Source organism: Battus philenor, unplaced genomic scaffold (assembly GCF_028537555.1).
Source record: "Battus philenor isolate CCGP_79_NKW_IND1 unplaced genomic scaffold, ilBatPhil1.0.hap1 SCAF_1, whole genome shotgun sequence".
Classification (NCBI taxonomy): domain Eukaryota; kingdom Metazoa; phylum Arthropoda; class Insecta; order Lepidoptera; family Papilionidae; genus Battus; species Battus philenor.
Window position 1 is genome coordinate 11,414,766 of NW_027181661.1, and position 18,599 is coordinate 11,433,364.

Here is an 18,599-nt window from a genome sequence, read left to right on the forward strand (position 1 = left end):
TGTATATTTATTTACTTGTTAATCAAGACGAACAAAGGTAAAAAATATAAATGTAGCATAGTAGATAGCAAATTCAATAGATAATAACTTTGCTAGCTATTATACTATTATATTCGTCGATACATTAAGCCTTCAAGCATGACAAAAATATTAACTAAAGGAGAAAAAAACTTACTTAAACAAGTAACAATTTCAAGAGGTAAATACACATGAATAAAAAAAAAAACATTGTTATAATAAAAGAAATACAAGAATATGCAAATACAAATACGCCAGTTTTACTTTTTACACGTAGAATGGACGAGATAATAACGAGATTTTCCTCAAACAATCAACCTACACTTAAAACCTAGGGCGGTACGCGGTACTCGACTAACTGCATGCATATAAGATTTGGTCTACACAATACTAATGAGGTGGAACGCAAACCTAGAATATTTATAGGTTCCACTTTGTTTTCAAATACACACAATGAAGTTCGCAGGCAACAAGGCTTGTCTCTTGCGGCATTCGACTGGACAGTAATCTGAAACGCCTAATTAACTCTTTTGTTTAGAACACAGTAAATTAAAGAAACTTCTTTTTCAATTCGCATTAAGGAGTTACATAATCCCTCGTTATTATTATCGTCGTCATCATTTTAATAGTTGGTCGTTTTTGGTCGACCTCCTCCATAGATTTCCAATAAGACCGAAAGGAAGCCGGTATCCAGCGTCTTCCAAAAACCTTTACAAAGTCTATTCACCTTATGGTTTGACATTCTGCGCTACGCTTGTCTTACATGCATTAGTCAATAATACTTTTGATATGATCAGTTTAATAATAATATTGAAAACAACTTTATTTTCATAAATGATCGCCAACTTAAAAATTACGTTGCGTCGTCATTATAAGGTGAGAATTTTTTAACCATCTCCTTTTTCCGTTTTATTCAACAAATTGCACTGCAAAACTCTTAAACAACTACTTCTTCTTTATTTCAGCCGAGGGACGCTCACTGTAAGGCATAGGCCTCCCTCCCCCCCCCCAGGTCGCCACGATGACCGGTCTTGCGCTGCCCGCATCCAGCGACTTGCCGCGACCTTAACTCTATCCAGTCGTCGGTCCATCGAATGGTCCACCAACGCCGTGTCTACCGGCTCGTGGTTGCCACTCGGGAACGTTTCGACCCTAAAAGCCGTCGGACGCACGAGTAACGTGCCCCGCACACTGCCAGTTCAGATCAGCAATTCTTCGATCTACGTCGGTAGTTTTAGTTTTTTTTTTTGCTACAACCACTTATTAACATTTAAAAAAAATTTATATTACAGTTATGCATCCAATAAAACTGATTCATATTCGATGTTGTTCGGTGCTGCCAACCTTTATGAATTTTTCAGCTAGGTTTAACAAAAGCCCCGTTTTTGAATTCGTATGAATTAGAATATATTATTGGAATTATTTCAGTTTTAGGATTAAAATACTACAATCGTTGTGTTCACATTACACTGTATCAATGGCCGCCAATACCATAGATTACATTCATTATGCCCGGAGATAAGAACTGAAAAATGACGATACGACTATTGGTATCGATCTTTTACTGCTAATGCATTTATCAATACTGATTTCAACGCTAGCTGATATTAATTTTTAATAGACGAGATGAAATAAACGATCCGATTTACAAATGCAATTAAATTAAATGCTGGGCAAACAATAATCACTTAAAGTACCGCAAAAGAACTTACTCGAACAAACTGAAAAATATCTTAAAAAATCTAAAATGACATTATTTCAATGAAAGTATAAAAGTTAAGTTAAAGAAACTTGAACATGGATAATTGTTTTTTTTTTTAACGAGCCCAATGTTTACGTCAAATTAAACCTGATTATTTTAACAGAATATACGATATTATAAATGAACGTTAGCACAATGTGGCGATAAAACCAAAACAGACCAACACGTTGCGTTGTGTTTGACCACAATTTCCGCGAACTTTTTGGTTAACACAAAATTATTTTGTAACATTGTCATTGGAGAGAAGTCTATAGTTATTATTTAAAAGGAAAAAAAATTGCATTATATCTAGTATCTAAACTATGCCATGCCTATGTCTTTGATAATGGAAAAATCCAATATATTACATAGCTCGCTACAATTATTAGAAAAGGAAGAATAGCGATGAAGTAGATTCGGTTTAGCAGAATATATTTTTTATTTACTTAGAATATATTTTTACTTAGTCATCATATCGTTTTGTAACACAAGACGAAACAAATAAAACTATGCCGTGTTTGCTTTGTCATTAATATCATAAGAATTATATTTCTTATAGATTAGGGAATTACTTTAAACATTAATGGTAAGTTCTTCGTGCCATGGGCGGCTTGTAAGTTCTGCCGGAGCGTAAATAAAAATCAAAAGATTCAAATTCAAATCAATCATTAACATTGTGCATCTTCCGTTCTTGTGTTATGTATTGCTTATAAATTGTATTCAAAGTTGGAGAATATCTACTTAATGACATGAAAATGTACAAAATTAAAACGCATGATTATAATTCATATAGAAATAACTAGCTCTCCCCCGCCCTGCCGTGTGGCCCGCGCTGCCTATTGTGGGTGTAATTATATAAATAATATTCTTGGAAAAATACGCAATTGTAACAAACGCCCTACCCGTGAAGGGTGATCATTTTGTAAAATCCGTTCGTAGATTGACTCTCAAATTTTAAGTCTCTGAATCGATCGTACTAAAGATGAGTCAGTACATATGTACTATAAAAGTGGATATCTGTTATAAATATATACATAGATAGATTTGAGTATAGACACCTTAAGTCCGCCTCTAAAATGTCAACACACTGTAAATCAATTGAGAATATTTTAAAATAAACGATCAAAACTGGAATGCACCGGAGTCCACTAATTCGCGTTCGATTCTACTTCTGACTTGTGTTTGTTATCCTAAAAGTTTTAACACCACCGTCGACTGAACTGGATTCCTTAATATGGAATATATTCATAGTAGAGCAGTGGTAGTCCAACGGTAGAGGCATCCATTGGCTGAAGCGACTATATTCATAACGACAAAAAATAGTTAACAATAGAATAAATTTAAATATTATATTAGATAGTACCATGTTTTCTTCACTATAAAACTCTCCAATGCAATTTGAGTCTATAAGTAGAACATTTTACAATATTTTGTATGTGAATAATGAAAGCGAATAAAGAGTGACCCCAACCACGTCCTCGTGGAATCGATAAGATTGCCGTGACCTACAGAATAATCAATGTCTTAGTGCATAAAGTTAAATCAAACGTCTTGAAATAGAATTTATAAAAGTTTATGTCACAGGCACTGTATTTTTAAAGCATGATAATTGCGATAGTCTTTGAAAATATTTAATGCTTTCGTGATAGATTTGTAAACAGTTCATATGAATGAACGATTTCTAACCAATATATGATATATAAAAGATATTCTCTCTAAGATTATTAAAATATTTTTTTACAACTATCTATCGTTTCAGGGTTTATTTTTTTTAAAATAAGAGATTTATTTACTTTACTTCGAAAGCAAAGATGTATAACTAAATCAACTGATACAGGATTATCTTATGATATAGTTATACGTCATAGAATATAATAGGAGTAATGCCTAATCCTTTTCGCATCAAAAATCTATTTCAATAACAAAAGCAAGGTTGTACTCTTCTCGTAGACTCGGCCGCTTAGTTAGCCATGGAAAGGACTATGTTCAAGATTTCCCTACGAGATCGATTCTTCAATTAGGAGATCAGTAGAGGAGTTACCCACAAGTTTGAAAACTGAAAGTGGCAATTGGTAGGCCACTTACCGCTAATAACTAATGGCATGAATGCTGGTCGCTTTCAAAGGGTCTTAATGGATGTCTTTGTGGGAGACCATTGACCAGCCGTTGACATCCTTCGGCTGAAATGATGATATAGAAAGTTGTACTGAACAAAATATACTTAAAAAAACACCAAAACAGAATCAAAATCTAAAGTCTAAAATGGACCTAAATGATTTTATTCAGACAGTTATCTATTTTAGGTTAAAAGTTATTTTAGGGAACGTAATGCTTTTGTGCATTTTCCGTGCCTCAACCATAAACAGGATAACCTGAGTAAATAGAAACAAAATGTCATTCATGAAAAAAGGACACAATTTAAAATTATATATGAATTTCATATGTTTACTATATAAAATTCATATATAATTTTAAAAAAGAAGTACAAAGAAACACCTAAGGAAATGTAACCAAAAATAAAGAAGAATATTAGTACACATATGAAGAGAAAATAACTGATTATTATTTTCAAGCATATTTTTTTATATTGCTTTCCCTATAAAATAAATAACTATATTTTTCTTCCTGAACTAAGTCTTGTTTATTCTATTTTTCTAACAAAATTCTTATATATATTGCATAGCGATCGTCCGTTACGCAGAGTATGAGAATTGCGCTAAACTCGAATGGCATTTTCAATAGAAAAAGCATTTGCTGCAATATTCTCTGAATATTTTTATACAATAGTTTTTTTTACTACAAATTCATTTTAGTATCCAAAATATTATAATCCGTTTAAATTACTCTTAAAATTTAATTCAAGAAAATTTTTGCAAGTGGTATCCTTATCAAATTTGCTTATAAACATTACTCTTCGTTTTTCCTTTGTTATAGCAGTTATGCTACTATCCTGCTTTTATATTATATATATTGAATAGAATTTTATTAATACTGATTATAAAAAAAAGGAATGGCATACTTTCAAAGATTCAATACCAAAGTTTACCACACGTTTCAATTTATAAAGAGAATATTTACCCGTGACGACTATTCTGATAATTTTTATAAAGTTCGTCAACAAAAATAAAAACTTTATGCTAGCGAAATCGAACGACAAGCTGAATTTAGATATCGCAGGTACAAAGTAAATATTAAAATATCACTGCAATTAACCTGCTATAATACAAGTCGTACAACCTCGGGTGTGTCATTTTTTAAATTTATTCAGAAATAGTGTAGTACTCTAAACACGAGCAAATTGCGAAACAAAAAAAATGGTTTTATATCATTCTTAACTTTAATCGAAAGATGACCTTTTAACGACCTTGTGTCGTAGTTTTTTTACTTATTCTTTTGAATATGCTTTACTAAACACTTTCAAAACGGCATAATATTGATGCAACGTACATTTAAACAAATATTTATAAACAGACTACTGCCAGGTTCGGAATGTTTAAACTATATTATATCTATCAAGAACAACCAGGCAAGAAACTCGATGGTTACTTTTTTAAGGTCTATTTGACTGTTACTTTCAATAAATTGTCTACTTGTCACGTGAAAATCAGCATGAAAACTTTATTTACAGGCATATTAATCTCCTGTATAATCTTTACTTCAATATTATAATTATTAGCTTTCATCAACCTCACCTTTTACACTTTAAATTTTTTGGCGAATAATTTTTAAAAATTGTCCGAAAATTTATTTTAAGTAAATGAAAACATATTTTTCAAGTTACAATCTTATTTTTCCTTGTAGGATTGAAAGAATGGTAGTCGATGTCTTTATTTTTGTTTATTGCCCAGATCATTAGTGCGTAGTCCCAATGTTTTAATCAAAAATATCCTGAAAGTACACCGTCTGAAACAATCCTAATTCAACAAATAGGCAATAAATGTATCTACAAATTTTTATTGATAATTTTATTAACAAATTAATAATCATTTTTAGGCCAAAAAATAATATAGTCCTTTCCCAACAATTCTGATAGTTATAAAAACAACGTTAAATCTCAAATAAAATGTATCCAAAAAGAAACGTAATGAAGAGATTACGCCAAGTTATTTTACTTGTACGTTTCATTCATCGTTAATTAAAGCCTGACGTTTTATCTTCCCTGCCGTTTCGAATTGGCTAACGGTGTCGTTATTAGAGCAGGCAGCCACCACAAGTAGAAACTTAATAGCATGCGAAGATTAATACGCTCGTCTTATAAAATTATTTCGTAACTCGGTCACTTCTACTACTGGATAGAATGAACACAGTGTTATTTGTATGTTTTATGAAACATTTTTAATTTTTCTTTGGAGTATTATATTTTTTAAGGTATAATTTAAATGTAGTGAAGTCAGTTTTAATTTATTTCCGGTTACCCGCAGTATCCTGTAACAACACTTAAGATGTATGTTTTATGCATAAGCCTTTCTTATACATTTCTAATAAAACCGATTGGGAGCGGCCTGTATCCAGCATCTGTTGACCTTAACAAGGTCGTCTCTCCTTTGTGAGTGGACGACCTACGTTAAGTTTGCCACTTTGTGGTCGGCACTCCGGGACCTTAAGCTCTCAGCGGTCATCTCTGTTTTCCAAGCTGTGGTCAATCCACTGCCACTTAAACTAACACTCTGCAAGTATATTTTTAAATGCAATATTTGCAATGACACAAATCTTCAAACATCTCAATTAAATAATGTATGGACATCGCCATTTTCGAAACAAGCGGCTATATATAATATATCAGTATTTAATACCTGGTTGATGACGCAAACATCTCCAAAACACTCATTTGAAGCTATGATCTGATTAAAATAATATACGTTTTATTGTAACTGCATTGAGATTTGAAAATTAAATATTGTTTTATTTTAAATTAGGACCTACCACACAAATTTCAAATCCTTATTAATTGTAATTAATCATATTTATCTATATTTTGTAAAATTATATTTTGAAATCAGATCGATCAAGGTAAATACGTTTTTGAGCAAAATATATAGAGTTGTTAATTTGGACATTATTCAAACTCGAAAATTTCAGTCAGTAAAATAAATAGAAATTTGATAGCGAGAATTTGGGCTGGCATATATATAAGATACTTTTTACCACCACAATTCATTACTTTTTTTTGCTTTGTACTTTTCGAACAAATTATAAGATAAGCATCTGACCAACACCTGCTTACATTACACTGCACATCTGCTGCAACAGTGTTTCCTGATCAAACTGTGAAGGACTCTTTAAATGCATTATATTTGTCGAAAACTCTAAACACTCTCAATTAAACTAGAAGAACCACCGTGTACATTTACGAATGTATAATATTTTTTGTGAAACTTTTTCTTGTAACCTATCTGTTGTTACTCTCGCGAACAACGCATCATCGTATGTTACCTTTTGGTATTTGGGCAGAGCGTCTCGCACAAAATGTAAAATAAATGATTTACTAATAAACAAGTCACTAAAACCCTAGAATAGGGTGGCAAACCCATTCTAAGGTTTTAGTGATGTAGATTTTAATTTAAATGTATATAATTTGCACCGTAAATACACCGATACTTTTCGGTCTCTCTAATTAAATGTACGTAAACTAGCGAAAGTTTTTGTATCACAAAACACCAGAGCAGGTACCCATAACTCTACTGGATTGAGTTGTCAACATTTATAAATTAATTATGAAAATGGTATTAGTTCAATGAATAGTTGGTGTTTTGTAAATTTTTTGATGGCGACAATATTACGTACATAATTTTTTTAATTAATTGTCATTTATTATTACATGCCAGATATTTATCGTATTTGTATTCACCTTATTGGCACGGTACTGTTCAGTCATAGGATTATTCTTATTCCTTTCCGCCTAATGAGGACAAAATAATTTTTGCGGGAAAATTACTGAATCTGGACTCCTAACACATTTGTTATACCTTATTTAAAATAGGCGAAAATTTATACACAAAAACATGTAGCATTGATGTCATAGAAATATGCTTGCCGTAACACACAATAAAAAACGAGTTGACGTCAGTGATTGAGTCGGATGCTACCTTTATTTAAGCGACAAACTCGTCAAACCTGTTTCCATAAGACCCCATGGCGTTAGCGATATCGTCTTCGAGTTCTCACGGCACTCGCAAGTCCACTTTGCGAACAGTTTCACATTGTCGAAACTTTAAAAAGATTCGACACATGTAAATAAAATTATACAACGATGTATCGTAAGACCTTGTTCTTTTAAAGTTGACCTCTTACCTAAATCTAATTTATCAGAAATAATCCGACTTACATTGTTGTTTAGACATTAGAGATCGGTAGAGCTTATGCAAAGAATGCACGTCAGTTATTTTTGCCTGTACAGAAATAACATCGGCGATCCGATTTATAATTAATAAACTGTATTCGAATTAGACAAAAGGTAAGCCTCTTAATAAATAAAATTAAGTTCCTTATTGTTACAAATTCATATAGTTACATATTTAATTATATTACAATTAAATATATAACAACAGGCATTTGAGGAACATGTGGCCGCCGTAAACAAAGAAACCATTGATCCAATGACTGAAACGGTCTCATACTATCTAATACGTAAATACGTGGTAGCTCATAATCTTTAAAAATATTTCATTGCCATAGATTTACGCGTAGCGTTAGTTAACAGTACGACACAGGGTTCATCATAATTGATCATTTCAGCCGTATGGCCTTCATCGACGGACGTAAACCTCTTATTGGCAATCTCCTATACAACTGGATGAAAGCGACCTATATACAGCGTCTTCCGATGATTTTACAAGTTTGTTTGTCCACCTTGCGCCACTCTACAACCTTAAGCCTTCAGAGTCAGTGTGTTCTGTACGCTACATGGCATGCCCACTGCCACGTCAACTTTCGAATCTACGAAGTTATATCAGTTACTTTCGATTCTCTATGGATCTCGTCATTCCAGATTCGATTCCGTGGAGAAATTCCAGCCATAGCTCTTTCCTTGGTCCGTTGAGCAACTACGAGCTTGCTAATGAGACCTATAGTCTATATAGGGATAATAAATTTGTGAAATTACTTGACGGTCTTACTGGTCAGCATAATCTTAATTTACTATAACATAATGTCGACGTTATTGAAATCTTAGAAAGTTACAATACTTCCAGATTTCAAATTAGCATTTGTCCTAATATTTACTTTATTTACTGGACAGTTAAGTTCAAAATTAAAATACATGTGAATGGTCTCTGAGCTACAAGAAATTCAACAGTTATTGAACAACATTGAATGAAAGGGCTCCCAATTGTTCTTTATTATTAGAGTCAATATGTGCCGGTATTAGTGACCCTTGACAATGTACTATGTACGTCACTTGAAGAGATCTGATATGATTTAATAAACAACACAGAATAAGTAAAAATATTACAAATATTACAATAGAATAAATTACTATAACAATATGAATTTCTCCGGAATAATTTCTCCGTTCTACTTATTACTTGAATATTTATTTATTTATTTACGATGTAGTTATACACGTCTTTTCTTAAAGACGAAAAAACATAATAACAAATGTTTACAAATTACCTGTTTTATGTGTACGAAATTAAAAGTTTGAAGATGTTTATTTTGTTTTTCGTTTAGAGAGTAGTGAGAAGTAACTAATGGTGTTTTTTTAACAACTGTTTAGATATTCACGTAAGAAAACCAAATCAACTGTACAATCGTATTGTTGTAATTGGCCGACCGATAAAATAATCAATTAGTCGCTGTAGGCGATTTCTACGCGGAAAATCAAGTTTGGTCAAAAGTTGTGTATTTTTATTCAATTCATGTAAAAGAGATGGTTTATATTGGGCAATTGTTGCGGGCTATACTCCCAGTTTATTTATACAGACAGGCGCCCGGTGGTTGTATTTTTACGATAGACTCTTTAAATGATTTCTAAACTACATTTCTACTAGCTGTTGCATTGGAACTATTTATGTTTTAAGATATCACGCACTATGCCAAGTTTGCCAAGGATTCAATAATAAAATTAGATTGAAAAAGCAATTTTAATTAATTTAATTTTTGGTAAGGTCTTTGAGATTAGAGTATGATTTTGGTTAATGTAAATAAAAACTAGGGGATCTTTGTCCGCTTCTCGAACTTTATATAACGCTCTCTCAACTCTTTGCAGGTGATTTCGTAACTTTCTTGGCGAAAGGAAATTTATACCATATTTTAATTCTGTAAACTATATGGTTCCAGAGATATCTTGAGTGTGCAGTGCATATTTAGAAATTTCTTTTGTATATATTATATAGGTTATATTGTAAATTTTTAACAAATTATTATTGTACCATATGCTGTCAACATTAGTGTAATAAAGGGTGTTATTATTTCAGGTTGTGTGTAAATATTTAGTAGTAAAGTAAATCTGAATACAAAAATGTCAACGTTATTCAAAGCGTTCTACGCCGAGCATAAAAAAAAATTTTTTACATACCGTAAGGAAAAAATATTGCGAATTGCAACAAATACGGACATGGATAGACAGCGGATGACACATGTAATTTGTATAGCTCAGTAGCGGTAAAGACTCGGCGATTCGCAAACAAACCAATATTCCTATATTAATAGTATGTTTATATTTTTGCATTGGCGGTTGTAGTTACTATTATCGACTCATATTGGTATATATATATATATATATATATATATATAACCTAATATATATATATATACATGTATTATATATATATATATATATATATATATATATATATATATATATATGGTAGTGGACAGAAAATAAATAAAAATCTTACTGGAAAAACATTACATTATGTTCCCGCTATAAAAACTGGATAAATGCTTATTTATTAAGTATCGTGACATAGCACTCTATAAATCAGAGATTTACATTTCGTCGTCGTTTCAGCCCATAGATGCCTACTGCAAGACATAGGCCTCCCTCAAAGATATCTATAGAGGATATGGTATACTATAATCGCCACGCTTGCCAGAGAGTTTGGCGATCGCAGTGTTATATTATGGTACGCACAGAACACTGTTGCCCATCTTATGGAAACTTGCTTGTCAGTGCCAATACTATACAATTAATGCATAGTGTGAATTAGAAAAGATTGTTTCCCGAGAATTGGACCCGCGACCTACGATCGCAAGCCTCATTCCTCTACCGCTGGGCATCCACCGCTTAAATATATTTCGTATTTGTAATTAATAAAACGCAAATTATACATTAGAGTATAAGACACAATGAAAACAATTGATAATATTAATGATCCCTGACACAAGTAACATGCACATATGAGAAATATATCGCTTTTGCTGTAGATATCTCAATAGCTTTAACACATGTGTGTATGTATTTCAAAAGCATAAATATTTGTTTCATATGCAGTAACAACATTTCGCAGTGCAAATGAAATTGTAAGAAAAAATACACATTCTCGAAAAACAACAGCATTTTATTCTACAAATGTGCAAAGTATATAGAAAAGTCGCCAGCGAGATATAATGAAATTTTCATTGTGTTAATAAAGAGAGTAGGCATATTTCTGTTTCATTAAAAGCATTTGGCGTAGTCCCGGACGTTGCATTAGAAGTAACGTCATTGCATCTAAGTAAATTATCTCCAATTATTAAAGGCGGGAATTCCTAATGGAAATCCCTGACCTTGTAACGATGACCCGTGCAAAGTCTGTTTAATTTACACGTACAATCAGTATTTTCATCAGCGGACAAATAATTTTATGTCGCGCTACGAAAATTACTTAGAACAAATCGACTAGATTATTAGTAGTTTCAGTATCTTTTAACATTTTCGAACATCGTTTTGAATTATGAAATATAATAATAAACTAATTAAATAATAATAATTTTTAACACTATATAATATACAAAAGTTTAAACTTATAGCTATTTCGATAAATATTTTCAACTTTTAAATAAATTGCAGATATATACAGAAATATGTATTAAATATTATATTTTATCATCATAAGACTTCGTCTTTTCTATATTTTGTAACCAACCTGTTTGGTAAATAATATCAAGTTTTGCATGTGTAAAAATTTCATAATTATTGCAAGGAATGCGGAAACTGGCAGTGAAGAAGAATATGATGGATTATCGGATTACATTAAAATAAAATGTTACTATCGCTACTGATATACTTCCGCTTTAACAAAACTAATTGTGTGTAAAGGCGTCTTTATATTTCTTAAAATTCAAGGGTTCTTCATATTTGTGATATTGACTTTACATTTGCCTCGTCCATTCGTCACCCTGGGGAGTGAAGTTGGATTTTTCACAAGAAATTCTAGCGATGACCGCTTACTACTGGACATAGTACTAACTTAATAAATATCAATATTGAAGCAATATGAATAAACGATAAATTAAAGTTTAACAATAATCATTCTTAAGAGAAAATTGAAGTTTAATGGTGCAAACCAAACTTTTGAAAGACATAAAAAAATGTTTTAATACGCCTATTTCGTGCATAAGCGTGCCAATATAAAAGGTTGTCAAATATCTCCCTTCCGCCTTTTTGTCTTTTGAATTTCGCGGCTATGTACAAAGCGCTACAGAGACGCTATCTGGCAATACTATACATAATTTGAAAGGTCTTGACATAACCTACAAAACGACGCTATGCATGATTAGTTTGGATATTGCGTTCAACAGTTATAGACGTGTAAACATGGAGTTCACTAACGCCGAAATTCGCGCTATTTTAAAGTTTTCCTTCGTTAAAGGCAAATCCGCTAGAGAAACGTTCCGTGAGATTGATGGTGTTTTGGGGGATGGTACTCTATCACTTCGAACCGCGGAGGAATGGTTTCGACGATTCAGAGCCGGCGAAAACGACACCATGGATAAGCCAGCCGGCGGAAGACCTGTGACGACAAATACCGATCAAATCATGGACTACATCGAGTTAGACCGGCATATGGCATCTCGTGACACGGTCGTGGTCGAAGGCCGGTGAATCGTCCCAAACAGTGGCCAAGCCGGGATTGACGGCCAGGAAGGTTTTGCTGTGTGTTTGGTGGGATTGGAAGGGAATCATCCACTATGAGTTGCTCCCATATGGCCAGACGCTTAATTCTACCATCTACTGCGAACAACTGGACCGCTTGAAGCAGGCGATCGACCAGAAGCGTCCAGAATTGGCCAACAGGAAGGGTGTAGTGTTCCACCAGGACAACGCCAGACCACACACTTCGTTGATGACTCGTCAGAAGCTACGGGAGCTCGGATGGGAGGTTTTATCACATCCACCATATAGCCCGGACATAGCGCCAAGTGATTACCACCTGTTCCTGTCCATGGCGAACGCCCTTGGTGGTGTAAAGTTGAACTCAAAAGAGGTTTGTGAAAAGTGGCTGTCCGAGTTCTTCGCAAATAAGGAGGGGGGCTTCTACGAGGGAGGTAATATGAAGTTACCGTCTAGATGGAAACAGATTATCGAACAAAACGGCGCATATTTGAACTAAAAAACCGATCACTGTAACACTTTTTATAAAGCATTGAATAAAGAGCAAAAAAGCGGAAGGGAGATATTTGACAACCTGTTATTAGAGTCGAGAACTACTATGAAAATAAACATCAAAAAAATTTTTATTTTTAATAGTTATCATTTGTATTTTAAGTCTTACAGATTATTCTTAAAAGTAAATGGTTTTTAGTTTTTTTAATTATATACTTACCGATAGTCAACTAACTAACACTTCTCGCATAAATAGTAGGTTGATTTAGAACTCATAGCTGATTTTTATACCAAACAATAATAGATACGAAAAACTATTCATCGTCGACATCGATCAACCGTAAGACGTCCACAGCTGGACATAGGCCTTCCTCACAGATTTCTAATTGAAATCGGCCTTATCCAATGTCTTGTGCCCGCCTCTAGGTGGACCGACTACCTTGTTAAGCTTGTTGGTGGGCGTCCTAAGCTGCGCTTGCCGATCCGTGGTCTCGATTCCAGTACATTAAGACCCCAGCGACTATTTGGTCTGCCCATTGTCACTTTAACTTTCCAATCGGATCTCGTCATTCCCAATTCGAAGTCTTAGATAAATTCCGGACAAAGCCCTATACTTATATATAACTGTAACACTGTAAGTACATTATAGTAGACCTTCGTCTTAAGCTACTGAAAAAGGTTCTTTTAATTTTATTTTCGTTGAGTTGTTAAACTCATGTTAGCGCGCCATTTTGCATGGTCTCCATACACTTAATTATTAAAATCCAACATTTATGGCTGATAACAGTTGATTTGTAAGATAAAAATTATATACGCGAAGCCCTTAAAATTTCAAAGAGCTTTAAAGAATCCATACGAGTTTAACTACATAAATGACATCGTTTTTCTTTTCATTATTTTATACTCATGTTTGATTCATGCCATCTTCTGGTCCTCAGGTCATGTGTCTCAATCAGCCATAGATTCAAAATTAAATGAAAGAAGCCATATCAAGAAGCCAATCAGCAAGGTAGTGGAACCGTTATATGCATTAACTGGTTAAGCTGCCAATACATTCCTACCATCGGAAAGAAATTGATCGACAGTTTAAGTCAATATCTAATAAATCAAAGTTGTTTTTTAATTTAACTTTGATTTGAATTATTATTTTAAGTCAATTACACCGCCTCTCTGATGGTTTTTGTTCATTAAATGTTTTTTAATATTGCTAATCACATTCACAAATTTATTTCAACTATTTCTCTGATTTGCTACTTCCTACGAGTTTTTTTTTAGCAGCTTTGTAATAATAAAATCTGATGTTGTTGGTACAGAATGGGACTGTGAATATCTTCTATTATAATACAAAATTTATATAAAAATCTTGTGGTACAATCGTTACGAATATTTTTAAAATATTGATATTAATTTAAAATTTATAGGTTCCAAAATGTTTTGGTATAGAAGACTAGTTTTTAGCAACGTGTATAAATAACCGCTTAATGTTAATACGTTTTGATTTAAATTCACATATGTTATAAAATTCGCCGTACGATTAAAATTGAAAATTTAATTTTATGCTCGATTTTTGTTTATACGGTTTTTTTATTTCAAGATTAAAATAAAATTTACTGGAAAAAATCTTTGAACAAATAGTCCTTAATATCTTAGATTTCATGCAGGCATGCGAAATATTTATTCCTTATTCACATAAAAAGGTATGAATTGTAAAAGTGAGCGGGACAAACTATAGTTGCAACGATTCTTGTATTGAGTATCGAATATCAGAGATCTAAATGAGAACACTTCTTACTAAAAAGTCTATTCTATGGGTTTATTACTAGAAGTTTAATAGATTGCATAGTGTTTTCTTTAAGTTCTTTTAATTAGCTTTCGGAGGTAATGGTTAAGAATTATTTAAATTTAGTTAATCACGAGAACATATGCCATTTTTTTTTCACCTGATTTACACTGTTGCCCAAGTGGCAGAATCCGCGGGTTCAAGAGGGCAGGGCACGGGGCTTGCTTAGCCTAAAACTTCTACCAAGGTAGCGAAGCTGGAAAGTTCTTGCGCTCGGTCCGCAATGTATATTAATACAGTTTCACCGGATAAGGAGCAAAAGGCAACGATGTAATATAATAAATATGATTAGATATTATTAGCAAAAACATTATGATAAAAAATACTGTCAAATAAAGTTTGGGTGAGTCTGATGAGCATAAATATTATTGTGTTTAAATATTTAAAAAGGAATGAGCTGAACTGTCATGAAATTAATATTAGTCGTTGTTTTACTGTGCTTGTTTCTCATCTTTACGATCTTTGTTCTCCGAAATTTGTTGAAGATTTAGGTCATGAGATTTATAGTTACGACACAAGAAAAATTCAATTCGGCACAATGTTAGCAATAGTTAATCGATTACCGATAATGTGAGGTGATGTCAACTTTTACTAGTACAGACGAGGATAAAATCCGCGAGCTAAAATCAGCTATTATCGAATTGATAAGTCGTTAAAGTATAAAAAAATGTATGCCTCAAATTATCAGGACATAAATATTAATAAATCAAGTTAAAGCGAAAGAAATACAAAATTTTTTGTATATATGACAATGTGATATTTTACCTACTTCAAAAAAAATTGCTTGGTTCAAATTTCTGTGAATAATTTTAATAAAATTACCTCTGGTTAATTTTACCAAAATTGTATAACATTAAAAATGATAAAATTGACTTTAAACCTTAAACATATTCACTTACTTGGCTTATTATATGTAGCTGAGGTTGAATTGTAGTAGTAACAATAGAGAGCCAGAGCTGATAGAAGAAGCAGGATGGCCAGGATGCGGGTAGAAAGTGGTCTGCAACGGAGTACCCTGGTTCTCATTGTTCTCTGTAACAAAATTCATTTTTAGTTGTGATAATATAATAACAACATTCCACACATCTTTAACAATTTATAGTGATGAAAAATGGAGAGTGAAACAAGATTTCAAACAGTTGGTACCAAACTATTAACAATAGACATTAATAAAATAAATGTTATTTGCATTTTATTTTCACAATATAATTGTAATAACAAACATATACACAATACTTCACTTGAGTGCCATTAAATTAATTTATTGTACATATAAAGAGATCACTGTAGGATTTATCTGAGACAGTAAATCAATCATGTTCATTTTAAGTTGGGTACAAATAATACAAAAAAATAGATATTAACTTAGAAGTGTTAGGAAATTTATCTTGTATTAAAATCAATATTTTTATGTCAATACATAAATCAGAAAATTAAATGAAATAAAATATTTTTTAAAAATATATTCAATTTCAATATGCAAATTGGAGACCATTAATTAAAATAGTAAAAATTTATTTATATTTAGAAAAACCGCCACAGTAACTAAACATAAAAAATACTTTTTTTAAGTTTTTTCATCTTAGTTATTAACATAAGTTGTATTAACTTTACGGCGAGGAATATAATTCATTGTAATTTGAAAGTGTTATTGAGCATTTTATTAAAAAAAGCGTCTTTTTATAAATGTAAGTTTTAATTCAAAACAAAAGTACGATTACGTATCGAAAAACGCAGTCCGAGATTAAACAAATTTTAAAATATGTTATAAGTCAAGGATAAAGCAACTTTTTAAGAAAGAGTATAATTTTCTTCGGAAACAAAATGTAAAATTTTATACAAGCAAAAACGTCCAAAAAAACCTTTAGAAAAGTTGTATACATGTAAACAATTCACAGTTGTTATTTATGAAATACTCACCGGCAAAACATAAACCCAATGTATTTTAAACCAAATTTACATTTTATAGAACTAGTGCATTCAAAGAAATGTGAAACTTTTAATCGCAATCCAAATATTAATATTTTAACTTTAACCTCCACAGACGTGCAGTATGTACGTCTATGGAGAAGCAAGACAGATTTGAAATCTGACGTTAGTGATGGTGTCATGAGAAATGCTTGCCATTACATAGAATAATATTCCTACCATTCGGCGTGAAAAAGTTATTACTATTTTACTATTTTACTTTTTCATTATGTTTCAATATAATATTTAATAAATAACGAAAACTTATGTTTGAGCAATTAGGTATTTGGTTATAATTAAATATTATACACTGCGTTAAAAGTACTTTTATTGTTTGGCAGCTTATCATATATTGAGGAAACGTTCAGAAACTGTTACAAGGTATTAAAGTTAAAATTTAATATTCATGGAAAAAAATCTTTTTCACTTGCCCCTACAAGAAGCGTTTATTAACAGTATTAATTAATTTTACATTTTAATTATTGAACTATTATCACTGAAAGAATTAAGTTTAAAAAGATTACATAACCTTTGACTATCATAATTAAACTTTTATCTTATAAATAAAAGCGTGGTAAAAACTAAAGCTTTTGTCAACCCATAATAATTAAATATCCATGAGCTAATAAATTTGCTTTGAGCTATATTTACTAGTCTTAATTGAAAATAAAGGTCAATTAATGTAAAAATATTTTGCATTAATAAAAAATTGTCGATTTTTTTATAAATAGTTCAGGTAATGAATCTTGCATGCAGTCCATAAAATGAATATTTTTAAATTTAAAATTAAGCTTATACGTTCTACTTTTAGTAATCGAGTTTTGTGTTTGCATCTTTAAGCCGTAACTGTATAATAAACTAAAATAAGAGCTATAAATAAATATATATATACGTATATGCATCTAATTTTGCTTAGAAGACTTTATTACATGTTTGTATATATTAAATATAAAAAATTATATTTTCTTCTACATTAAAAAAACTTATCTTCATTGATAATTAAACAGAACGCCGTTACAACGTTGCCTCCCAAGGCAACATTGGGTTGCAGGCTAAATAATTATTTCCAAATTTACCATGTTTGACACTTTATATTTAATCGAACTACGTAAAATTAATAAAAATTAAAAATATATTGCTTTATAAATCAATGCAATAAAGAAATTTTCTCTCTCTCTCTCTCTCTCTCTCTCTATATATATATATATATATATATATATATAAATATAAATATATATATGTATATATAAACATATACATATAAGTATATACTTATATACATATATATGTATGTACAATGTATATATCTATAGGTTTTTGGTAAATTATAAGTATTTTCTCCTTTCTTTTTAATAACAAAATAAATAGTTTTCCTTTAAAATGTGTGTTTTAATTATTAGAATTGCTTATTGAGGAATTCCATGAAACGCTTATGAGGATAAAAATTACATCGTTAATGTCAATTACATTTCATGTGATTGAAAAGATGCATTCTTACATCGGAA

General features: G+C 31.5%; 1 protein-coding gene across 1 annotated transcript in view; it reads right to left on the reverse strand.

Moving 5' to 3' along the window:
* alpha-Man-IIb (alpha-Mannosidase class II b) overlaps positions 1–17,189 on the reverse strand; it is a 56,835-nt gene extending 39,646 nt beyond the window's left edge. Inside the window, exons 1-2 of the mRNA XM_068777189.1 lie at positions 17,047–17,189; positions 16,026–16,158 (exon numbers count right to left, since the gene is read on the reverse strand). Coding sequence (XP_068633290.1) covers positions 16,026–16,152 — 127 coding nt within the window. The 5' untranslated portion in view covers positions 16,153–16,158; positions 17,047–17,189. The remainder of the gene's footprint in view (positions 1–16,025; positions 16,159–17,046) is intronic.
* Between the last annotated feature and the right edge of the window lie 1,410 nt (positions 17,190–18,599).